The sequence below is a fragment of the Geospiza fortis genome, unplaced genomic scaffold (assembly GCF_000277835.1).
Source record: "Geospiza fortis unplaced genomic scaffold, GeoFor_1.0 scaffold174, whole genome shotgun sequence".
Taxonomy (NCBI): domain Eukaryota; kingdom Metazoa; phylum Chordata; class Aves; order Passeriformes; family Thraupidae; genus Geospiza; species Geospiza fortis.
The window spans coordinates 184,818-197,377 of record NW_005054480.1 but is presented as its reverse complement, the minus strand read 5'-3'; the positions used below and the strand labels follow the sequence as shown (position 1 = coordinate 197,377).

The 12,560-nt window shown below is 39.7% G+C and overlaps 1 protein-coding gene across 1 annotated transcript in view; it reads right to left on the bottom strand.

The window, feature by feature from the left end:
* The window catches only part of ADAMTS12 (ADAM metallopeptidase with thrombospondin type 1 motif 12), a 144,731-nt gene that overhangs the window by 43,549 nt on the left and 88,622 nt on the right, over positions 1 to 12,560 (bottom strand). Inside the window, exons 13-14 of the mRNA XM_031063069.1 lie at positions 11,567 to 11,736; positions 3,609 to 3,742 (exon numbers count right to left, since the gene is read on the bottom strand). Of these exons, the coding sequence (XP_030918929.1) occupies positions 3,609 to 3,742; positions 11,567 to 11,736 (304 nt within the window). The remainder of the gene's footprint in view (positions 1 to 3,608; positions 3,743 to 11,566; positions 11,737 to 12,560) is intronic.

Here is a 12,560-nt window from a genome sequence, read left to right as displayed (position 1 = left end):
CTTTTTCCATTTCCAGAGGGAGAGGCTTTTGTGTCAGATTGGCAGTGGGGGGCAGGTACAAAAAGTCCTTGCTGTCACTGAAGGGTATGGCCTTGAAGGGCACTGCTTGAATATCCATTATGTGAATGCTGTACTGAACTTTAAGGTCTTCCCTCCTCTTGTCTCCCCCACGAAGTCTTCAAATAAAGAAATCATGTTTACTTCATGTTGGCCATGACATTGCCTTGAAGGGAGAGAAATGTGTCCTGATGTCAGTAATTTATCTTGTAATTTGTCTATATGGGTCTGAATCAAATGTCCTGTTGGACTAGCAGTGGGAGGAGAAAGCTGAACCATAGTGCGAAGCAGTGAAGTTACTGCATCCAAAAATCCAAGCTGTGTAATCTGCTTTTCAGGAAGAGAAAAAAAATGGCTCCTTCCCTACTACACAGCTGTGTAATTCTCCAGTACAATGTCAGTCTCTCACAATCACAACTGTGAATTACCACAGATTTGCATGACTGAAGGTCACTTAGGCCTATCAAAATTCTGTGCAGGAGATGAATGGCTGTTAGAAACATCAGAGATGTTTCCAGATCCTCCACCCTCAGCATCTGCACACTCCAGCGCAAAAAGCATGTAAGCCTTCACTTTTAGATGATATGATGGCTTGTACCTAATCAAAAATCCCTATTATCAGTGCTAAACAACCATACTCTGGTGGCAGTATCTTCACTCATTAACACTGGGGGAACAACTGACTCACCTAGTAAGAATTAAGAGTTGTGAGAATTAATACAGTTTTGATGTATAATTTAAGCACAGGAATATAGGCTATGTGCTTTAAAGATCTCCCAAATAAAAGGGGCAAAATGACAATTGAAAAATGAGTGCTAAGGTATACAGTAAAAAATAAAATATACTACTAGTTGTAGTATAGCTTGATGATTTGAGATTAAGTTATTGACAGATCTTATCAGATCTCCTGACAGACCTTTTCTTCTGTGTAAGGTCAGTGTTGAGAAAGAACCCAGCTACTTTATAGGCCAGACCTTCAAATGAGTTAACAATTTTAACTTGTCTTTGAATCAACAAGTTCTAAAGGAATACCATGCAAACAACACCTCACTGTAAGCCTTCCTTCAGCACTGATGCACGGGCAGCACTTCCAAAAAATTAGGAGATCCTGGATAAATTAAAAGGACCAAGTGAATCAGTGGTCTGTCTGTACTTACTTATCACTTAAAGATGCACATTGTGGCTTTGTCAGGCCAGCTAGGAAAGCATCCAGTATATCTTAGGTAGCTAAAATGAAGTATCTCAATCCTGATTTAGCCGTTAAAGAAAGACCAGTTTCTCTGATAGCTCTGAACAAATTCATGACAAAGTGCAAAATCAGACTAAAATCAGATTAATTTAGAAGATTAAATTATTTTTTGGATCTATCTATCTTGTTTTGACATACCCAGTAGGAAAATTCTGAACTCACTTGATAAAAAATAGCTACTCTACATGCCAATCACATGTGAGCAATTTAGATAGTGGATCTAATATCTCACTAATTTAATATTTTTCTCAATTTGAGACCAAAGTGAAGTGTTATTTTAATACTCAGGACAAATGTGAAGTGCCCTTGTGAGATACAATTCTGAAAACCAGAATAGTGCTTTAACGCTTGTGAATGTCTTTTCCATATAATTAGCAACATGTTGCAATCAAACTACAACAATTATGTGCCAGACTAATTATACTAAACCCGTTTCCAGATTTATTCTCCAGGACCTGTAATGTATCTATTGTGTTTAGCTAGCTGGAATCAAACACCAGCAAATTAGATGAAGATACAGGAAAAAGCTTCTCCTCAGGTGTTGTGCTGGGTACTTATTTCAGATGAAAGCATGCTATCCTTCAATACTGTGAGCTCTTTGGGTTACCTATTCATCATTTGGTCTCATTTTGCATGGCTATATTGTTCATCTGTGATCTTGGCTCCAAATGAATCTGTTTGCCACAAGATGTGAAGCAGCAGTCACCATGTGCAACACTGACAGCATCTTGGAGGGAATTTCTCAGAAACACTTTGGGCCCACAGAACTGCTAATGCTGAAGTGTATCTGAGCTCTACAAAATGCAGGTAGATTAGCTTCTCTTTCACCTCTGATCTCCCAGTTTGGATTAACTGAGTCTTGCTATGTCTAAAACAGGTATAGATCTGAACTGCCACAGGCAAGGTTTGAATACTGAAAGCATATGGAAACTAAAATTAATCACAATGACCCCAGTCCAGCTCGGCTGGAAATCAGAAAATGAATGTTTCACAAGGACAGCCTTTTTGACTTTGGTAACTGGTCACTCCCAAGTGAAGGTCAAAAGCACTGCTATGGTATGCAATAGCTACTATATGTTTCAATATGCTAAAGATTTTATTCATTCGGGCTTGAACCATTCAAAAACATCATAGTTCAAAGTCCCACCCTGGCTCTCAGCAAAGTTAAGCAGGATCTGTTCACTGTGAACTTGATCAAGGTCTCGGTAACCTTTCATAAATTAAAGTATTGCAAGGAGCTTAAAACACATCTTTTATTACTGGTCTCTGATGCATTGCCATTCTAATAAAATAAATTTAAGAAGAGGGTGTACCAATCATCTATTAAAAATGTGAATTTTCCATCACTGGAAGTCTTTAAGAAAAGAATGTGAAAAATATCAAAAAAGTAATATAATTTTTAAAGGATGAACCAGACAACTTCTTGAAGTCCCTTCCAGTTGCATTTTTATACAATTAAGTGGCTTGGGGCATACAGCTCCCATACTGGGTAAGCTAATGTAGTTTCCACAAGTCATGTTCTTGTTCCAAAGATGCTAAAAGCAAAAAAGCTATTAGGCTTGAAGGAGGTACAGGACAAACCCTCAATCTGAAGAAATAAACCACAGATATAAATATATCCTCCACAAGAAAAGCACTCATTTTATTTATAAGAAAGTGACTAAAAGCAATGCTAAGATTGTGGAGGCTACAGAATTTACAGGACACTCCTTCAAATGCCATACAGACACACACATCATCCTGGAAATCTGCTACCAACACACAGAATAGGCAGACACCATTATACTTATTCTTCAATGCACAATATTATTGAGCCATATACACTGTGTTTGCCCATTATCTCACTGTATAACATTATTCAATCCAACGCTGTAAACTAAAATAACTTTTACTGCCCTCAACTGCAAAGTCCTATTAAAAGACAGCTCAGAACAGCTAAACGTGTATAGTTAAACCACATTTTCATAAAAAACCCCACAGACAGTGGTGACGCCAATTACAACTCTAAAGCTACACTTTGTGAAAACTTCTAATCAAAAATGGCTTTTCTTCAACTGATGTTTTAAAATAGTGGGAAAAAACAGAGGATTTAAAAGGCACCAAAAGTAATCAGCAGTCAGTCAAACAGACATTAAAAAGGGTGGAAATTACTCTTATGTATACATGAAGAGCTTTCACTATAAACTTTTTATAAAAATGTGATAAAATTGAGTACTTGGCCGTGATCCCACCAAAAAAATGGTTAAGCATTTTCCCATAAAATTAAATTGAAGAGAAAGAAACATGCAAACATACCCAATACCTTACACATGCCATTAATACAGATATCTCGGCTGTGCCTTCCTTCAAAGCAAGGAGTGCCATCAGTGACTGCATCAAGCATCTTCTCTGAAAAATGGCCATCTACTGGGCGGCAGTGGAGCTCACATGGGTTTGCTGAAAGGAAGACAAGAACACTCAGACAACATGCCCAGGACACTGAAGTGCAGTGCACAGGGTCTTTGCTGAGCCATTTGCTCACTTTCCCTGCCATCTGCCAGAACTGGCAGAATTAGAAGAATTGAGCAGAGCCAGGGTGACACAGGCCTGATAAATAGCCCTTGTGGATTTGTGGGAAGCTGTTGGAGGTCCCCTCACCTGTGTGCTCTCTGTCACTGGTGAGTGAGGCTGCAATGAAGGCATCAGCTGTGATGGAGAAAGGGATGGGAAACCAGCAAATCCAGCTGTCACTAGAGAAGGGGTGGGATCACCAAGGAGACTGACAAGAAAGTTGTCCATCAGCTGGTTACTGAGTAATTTCAGAGGTAATTTAAACTTTCCATCACTGCTGTCAGCCTCTCTCAGAGAGCAGTCAGCTACCTGCTTCTGATCTTATGTGTCATTCATCATTTTCATCTACCTGTAGGCACTTAATAAATAATTTCAAACTTTTTTTTCCTGTGTGACAACTTATGAAATAGGGATAATACTGCAAGTCTGACAGGCTGTTTTCAGACAGATGTCCCACAGAAGCAACAGGGAAGAGAAAAGCTGTAGCAAGAGCAACAAGTGGCCTCTGAAACAAGATTTCCTTTGACTGATCAGGGCCTTACTCTATTACATCTACAGAGTAAGAAGAGCCAAACACCAACCTCCCTGCCTCAGAGACACAGGCCTTTGTGAATAGGAAATCTTGAAACTGAGACATCAGAGAGACAAAGGACACAAGTCTGATAAATAAATTGTGTGCATGGAAGATGAGTTAGAGCTGAAATTAGGGTCAAAGCAAGGACTGACATAATCCCTGGCTTTGTAACACTCTCTGACAACTCTGCAGCAGAACCAGAACTATCTGCCTGAATTAAAAATCATCCACTACCATATTAATGAAGGATACCAACACAAGACTTGTCTTCAGATTTTGGCCTATTCAAAGACCCCAGTCCCACCCAGCATTAAAGCAACTTGTTCATGCTCAGCAACCTGAAATGCTTTGCTGAGAAAAGCAGTGGGCCTTAAACCCACCAGTCAGTAGTGACTTCAAGGCACCATTATTTAATAATTTTAGAACTTTGTGCTGCAGAGGTGCTAATGCTGAGTGAGTTTTATCCTGTGCCTGACAGAGCTGACAGAAGCTGCTCCCTTGGTCTCAGAGGGATGCAGGATAACTATAAGCCTTCCACATCCTGGTTGATGGATTTATTTTTATCATTTCCTCCTCTGCTGCCTTTGTTTGTGCCATAAAAAGGACTGTGTTTGAAGAAATTTTTGGTATGAGAGAAATGCAATCTTCTGATAATGCAAATAAACTAATTAATTTCCAACAAAAGGATTTATCCTTTTGAAGGAGGAAAATTTGCTCTCATTACCAACATACACAACACCACACAGTGCACAAAGGTTTGTGTAGCACCAACATACACACAACACTACACAGTGCACAAAGGTGACTGCAACTCTTCCCCTCAAAGTTCTTGCAGATTAAGAACTGAATCCTGCAAAGCCTGAGCTTTGGTACTGTGAATCTCACTCGTGTAAACAGAAACACTGAAGAACTGGGAACAAAAACGAATTTAAAAAAATAGAACAGTAAAGGAAATTCAAAACCTTAATGAAGGCTTTTTTCCCCCCTCTTGTCAGTAGAGCTAAAATGACATCTCAGGTCTGTCACCAATATGAACTTCCGGCTTCTCAAACAAAAATACCTTCACAAAGTGCCACAATGATGAGACCCAGGGCACACGCATGGACCATGATTACACAACTGGTGGAATTCCAGATGATGTGAACTGTGTTCAAGAGCATCAGTGGAGGTGGAGCTAAAAAAGATCTTCAGGCAAGAACATAAAGTTTGTAATCCGCACCAACCCTCAGGCCCTCTGTGAAAGCTGCCAGACATAACTCCCACCAGGTGCTTTGATAAGAGCTGTCATGGTAAATAATACAAGTGATTTTAATTCTGTCTGCAGAATTCTTTTTATGGCAGTGTGATTAAAATGATCACTTTAGCGCTCTAAATTTTGCTTCACCTTGCCTACTTTCTCAAGGTAGCATTTTTCTATACAAAGCACAATATATTTATGACAAGGAGAATCCTACAATTCCAGGTTCTCTGTTACCTGCTCAGATAGATTTTACAGAAAGCCATTTCAGCTTTTGCATTGTTTCTAATGAAATATGTCAAACAGAAGTTTGGTATCTGTACCTCTTCGTAGCTGTGTGTTGACAAAACCAGCAATTTCATTGCAGAAATCACCAAACAAGAAGAAGCAGACAGTGCTCACATACTCGTGGCATAACTATGATGCTGTAAATCTATAACTCAGAATCAGTTTTTAAAGAAAAATAACTCCCTAACTAAGTCAAAATAAAATTTAAACAAAACCACACAAACTTTCATACTTGCAAATGCTTTCTATGTATGAAAGCTTTCCTGTTTTTCCTGATTGTGTTAACTGATCTAAAATTAAACAAAACCCACACATTTTTTACTGTTTTCCATTCTATATGTATTTTATGAAGACCCTCTGGAAAATATAGGGTATTTACTTCTTCACCCAAAACTCAATTATATCTGATATTTATTTTATTTTTCATCTACAGAAAGGCTGGTTAGGCTACCACTGAGGAAATTATACTGGCACTGTATTGGGCATGCACTATCTAAAATTATTTCTTTATCTACCTATCATTATTATTTATTATGGTTGAGCTCAGGGATCTTGGCTCTGTTTTTATAGGGTTGTAAATAAACTGCATCAGAATCAGCCAATGACATCCAAAACAATAATTTAATACTTTTTTCATAGAACAGTTACCTAATACTTTAAACACAGAGCAGATACCATACTCACACACAAGGGAAAAAAATATGTTTCCTGAAATGGCAGAATTGCATTGAGCTCAGCCTTTTTTTCTTATTTCAGACCCAAAATTCTAAAAAGAGTTAACTCAGATGAATAGGAGCACTTGTTGCTCAGAAGGAGCTCATTAAAGCAGCTGGTTCAGTTTCAGTTACTTCAGCAAATTCAATTAAATCATGATGAGATTGAAAAAAAAGTCTGTAATCCTTGTAACTTTTAGGCCAAAATATACATAAATTCCTGCAACCCAGCATATGCATGAAATACGAGATCCAATCTGTGAGCACTCAGTAATGACCACATATCTCTACCAGCTCAGGGGTACACAAGCTAAACACTCCTTAAATGTTCCACTGAGTAGCTGGCATTTAACTCACTCCTAGTCTTCCTTCCTAGAGCAAAACTTGCTTTGCTCAATCTGTTTTTCAAATCACAGAATCATAGAATGTTTTGGACTGGAAGAAGTCTTAAGGATCATCCAACCCCCCTGCCATGGGCAGTGACATCTTCCACTAGACCACAGTGCCCAAAGTCGTGTCCAATCTGATGTTGAAAACTTCCAGGGATGGGGTCCTAGTCTTCCTTCCTAGAGCAAAACTTGCTTTGCTCAATCTGTTTTTCAAATCACAGAATCATAGAATGTTTTGGACTGGAAGAAGTCTTAAGGATCATCCAACCCCCCTGCCATGGGCAGTGACATCTTCCACTAGACCACAGTGCCCAAAGTCGTGTCCAATCTGATGTTGAAAACTTCCAGGGATGGGGCACCCACAGCTTCTCTGAGCAACTTGTGCCAGTGCCTCACTACCCTCACTGTAAAGACTTTTCTTCCTTATATCTAATCTAAACATGCCCTCTGTCAGTTTAAAGCCATTCCCTGATGCCCTCTCTCTACTAACCCTTGTAAGAAGTCTCTCTCAGTGACTTTCTGACTTCCGTGTTGCTCTCCTGTCAACCTTCTTTAGTCTGGCTGCATCCCTCTGCCAGCACCTTGCTCCTAGTTGGATATAAGATCTTAGCAGAAGTGCTACCAACACCCAGCAGCCCAAAGAAATTACAACTTGTTTTTTTATGTGGTGTCCACATCTTATACCTGCTGCTGATTTGAGCAGAGAAATTATCAATTCCCTAACATATAGAAGATGAAATGGAATCCCAACCCACAGAGCTCCCTTAAGCGCCCAGTGACTTTATCTGTAATCGGAAAGAGGAAGCAAATCAGCAAAGTTGAGTAAAAGTCCTGAAATTTGGGCATGTGATATTTTTCCCTACTTTATATTATTAAAAAGTTCAGATTTACCAAGTGTAAACAGAACAACATGAAGATAAGTAGAAAGGAACATATTTCCTTCCCAATTTAAATTTGTTTACCTTACAGCTGATTCCCATGAGTTCACATGCAGGAGGGATCCAGCTTAACCTGACTAAGAAGGATGTGATTAACGTGTCTGTCAGAAGAAGATAAGGCTTCAGTATCTTTCCCAACTTCACCAGGAAGAAAAGAGGTGAGCCTCTTCTCTTCAACCCCTTATCTCTGTGAGAACTCAGAATTGATTGAGGAAATCCCAAACAAAGAAAATTAGAAAAGACAATTAACAAACAGACAAAATGGGAAAAAAAGCTGAGGTGAAGCTACTTATTGCTTTAACCAAGCCTGGAACTCCAAAACAAGTTTAATTTTGAAACAGGGACATTTCATCCTGTTAGCTCAGGCCTTGTGACTGTATCAGAACACATCTTATTTGATACACAGAAATATTTTTGTAGAAATATGAAATTTAAAACATTTTTAACACAACCTCTATCTGAACTAATGACTGACTAAATGATCCTGGCACTGATACAGAAAATAAAGGTAATTATATGATTTAATGTAGGACTTATAGATGAAAGCTAAACCCTGAGAAGCTATCAGACTCATATCAGTGGAATTTGTCAAATGGTATGAAATAAATAAACATGGGATCAGTCTGATGGAAAGAGAAGTGGTTATGTCTGCCCAAAGTGTCAAAATAGGGGCCTGGGTCATGAGAAAAATTCAGAAAATATCCTGCTCAGGCTGCTGGATAGTTTATCATCCTTGAACTTGGAGGTCTCCATCATTTTAAGATTCCCAGGGGTACTGTGATGCTCCAGCTTGAGCACATGGGTTTCTGAGGTCCACAGCAATTCCACAACAGGACTGTGCAAGTTCCCCAACAGGCATAAAGTCATTTGAACCAGAAAATTCTCAACTGAAACAACAGGCTAGGAAACAGCAAGATGTGGCTTACTGCTTTTCTGTGAGACTGCTTGTAAAAGCTGGTTGTTTTATTAAATCACAAGCTATTCAAAAATGTCTTTGTTATCTTGTGAAGTTGGAATTTACACAATAAGTTACAATTTACACACAAGAAAAAACTCTTCAGGTACATGACATTTGCTATAATTGCCTTATGCAAGCTATGAAATTAAAGCCAGGAGAGAGAATTGTGACCATCCAGAAAATCTACTGGCTTTTTTTTTCCAGTGGGATGAAGGAACAGAAAATGTCTAAAATTTCACAGAATGTCTGGCTCAAGAATCTATTTCCTCAGCTAGACACTCCACATAAAAAATGTATGTACATTCAGGGCTTGGAAAAGCTTAAAATGTTGCTGGTGGAATGTGAAAACATTAAGGGCCTCCAAGGTAATGGGAAAGACATGGAAATCTATGCTGAAATTCTGGCTGCTGAGAAAATGGGTGAAAACAGTCAAGAAGTTTTCAAGCCACAGAAAAAAATATCTCCTTGATATCTGAAGGATTTTGGAAATGATTTTCCAGATGAAATGTACCAGGCTCAGTAGCATAGCGTTTTAAATAGAGCTGGTTTGTCTGTACAGTTCTGACCTGTTCTATTTTGAAATACAGCACAGACAGAGCACAGCCCTGCCTTCCAGTGTGCAGTAAGCATTTGACTCATGATTCTCAGTGTCCTTCAGAAGCAGACATTCTGTAAGAAATGCACATGCAGAACTAGCTGTTCTGTTGCAGTGTCACAGAAAGGACACAAACAGAATGAACGCTGTAGCCTGCACTAGCACACCCTGAGTAACAGAAGTCTGTAATCTTAATTTCAATGACAGGCGACTGCAGAAAATGTTTTTTGAGCTTGTTTTAGCCTAAACATTATGCTGTTAGCATTTGTCATTGATTTACTGGGATTTCTTCCAAAAAATCTCTATCAACCATATTTTCTTTCATCAGAAATTTTACTGGAAGTCTGCCTGCTCTAGGTTCATCTTCAATGGTGTATTTGTTACATGAAATGAAAACAGAAGCTGAAATTTAGAAAACCAATTCGGAACTGCCAATAACTGAAAAAGCAATTAACATGCTGAAAAATACTACAGGCAAATGAAACTGGAAGTTTCATCCTGATCTTCCCTATCCTCTCTGTCTTATTTTTTCATTAAAAAACACATTGCTACCAAGTTTGCTGCTGCTGTGGAACTGTGGGGAGTGGCTGATCCACCTGGAGGCTGTGCTGCCATTCAGCAGAACCTTGATAACGGGGAGAGCTGGGCAGGGAGAAACTCAGTGGGGTTCAAAAAGGGCAATTGTAGGGTCCTGCTGGGGAGGAATAACCCCAAGCACACACTGGGGTCTGACCTGCTGGAGAGCAGCTCTGCTGAGAAGGACCTGGGAGTTTTGGTGGGTGACAGGTTGCCCATGAGCCAGTGTTCCCTGGCAGCCAGGAGGGCCCGTGGGCTCCTGGGATCCATTGGAAAGAGTTTGGCAGTTCTGGGTTCCTCAGTACAAGAAAAGCAAGGAGCTACTGGAGAGGGTCCAGCAGAGGCCACAAAGATGATTAAAGGACTGGAGCATAACTGTTGTGACGACAGACTCTGGGGGTTGGGCCTGTTCAGTCTGGAGAAGAGCAGACTGAGAATGGGTCTCACCAATGCACATAAATATCTCAAAGCCAATATAAAGAGGATGGTGCCAGACTCCTTTCAGTGGTGCCCAGTGACAGGACAAGGAGCAATGGCCATAAACTACAACACAGGAAATGCTACCTCAACACATGGAAGAAATTTTTTACATAGAGGATGGGAGAGCACTGGAACAGCTGCCCAAGGAGTTGGTGGACTTTCCCTCTCTGGAGACATTCAAACCCACCTGGATGTGTTCCTGTGTCACCTGCTCCAGGTGACCCTGCCTTGGCCAGGGGGGTTGGACTGGATGGTCTCCAGATATTACTTTCGACACTAAAAATATTGTGATTCTATTGGATAATCTACATCTTACATTTGTGCACAACCCAAGAATCAAACCACATACTAACAATGATTGCCCTTGTATTTAATAACTAGCTGTTCCAAAGCAAGTTATAAAGCAGAGTCACTGACTCTACCTCTACAACACAGGGCAGCATGATACTGAACCGGTTCAGATACTACTTCTTCACTGTAATGTCAAGCACAGCTACCATTCAGATCTGAGTTTGGAAGTAGTAAAATCATATGTGCAGTAGAAGAGCCCTGGTTACTGGGTGCAGCGATGCCTGCAGGCCCAAAGATGCAGCTCTACAGCACACTACTCTACTTCTTGTTCTGTGGTTGACACTGGAAAAGATGGATTAGATCTATTCTAAACAAATAGCACAGACATGACTTCAACAGCTTTTCTTAGTGCAATATCTTTTCAGGAACTGAACTAGTTACAATCACAGCCATTATCACCAGAGCTCTGAAAAAACACCTAAGTGTAGAGAAGAACCACTGCCTTTTTGTTCACACAAAAGGCACACCAGCATACAGGAGCACACCAGATTTTTCTCTCTAATTCATTAGAAAATTTATAATTCAGTGACTTCTCACCCTCGTAGACATTTCTCATATGCGCGTAACTTTGACTTTTTATACAAGACATTAAAAAATTGTGTAGTTCATACCTGTGTTATAAACAGGAACCCAGTGGTAGAATTCATTCTGGTAGGGAACTGTATCAAACTCACTGCACTGCATCTGACGGAAGGTTGGCAAGTCCTTGTGACAGGGGCTGATGTTACACATGCGATAGCGCTTCCTCTCTCCAGTGCAGTAATCTCCTCCAAACTGGGGTCTAGAAAAGGAACATTGACACTGGGACATGAGACCATGGGTAAAAAAATGAAAGTCTTAAACCAACAACCTATTTCAGGCCCCATCAGCACAACAAAGTGAGTCTGAATCTTTGACAGAGTAGAGATACTGTTCACATGACATGTTTGACAACTCAAACATGTTAGTATGAAGCACAGAGATTTAGACAACTCCTGTATCCCAAAAAAGTGCTTGGCAATACCTGGCTGAGCTCACAACAAATTAACCTATCAAATGGACTGCTTTGAATCCCACACTTTGCAGTGCACTTGACAGTTCTCTCAGAAAAGACAAATGATTCCTGGCATTACTGACTTGTGAAAATGAGATATGGAGTCTTCATGAACTCAGATATGTAGTGGGAAATTCTGCCTTTCATGTTCCATACCTGACAACTCATGTGTCTGAAGCTCAAACAAAGCTGATGACTAGAAGAAAACATGAAAGGTGAGTCCTTAGGATCAGATTGCTAGAAACTGTTCTCACCTGGTGTTTGATGACATTTATTTACTCATCGCAGTATTAATAAAGCAATATTTACACTATTTCTGCAAAGCCTAAATGTTAAGTATGTTTTTCTAAATTCATTTTGCATTGAAATAAGCTCCATGGAGGGTAAGAAATAAAGAACAAGATGACTGTAAAAGATGAGCCAGCTGAATTTCACACAGGTATGCCTAACTGGGAAGAGAGGTGTCAGTATCTGTGACACTGTATTGATGTGGCACGTGCTGATAACAGTCTCATACAAGAGAGTTTCAAGTTTCCAATGTCATAAGAACCTCAAAAACCTTCAACAAAAAG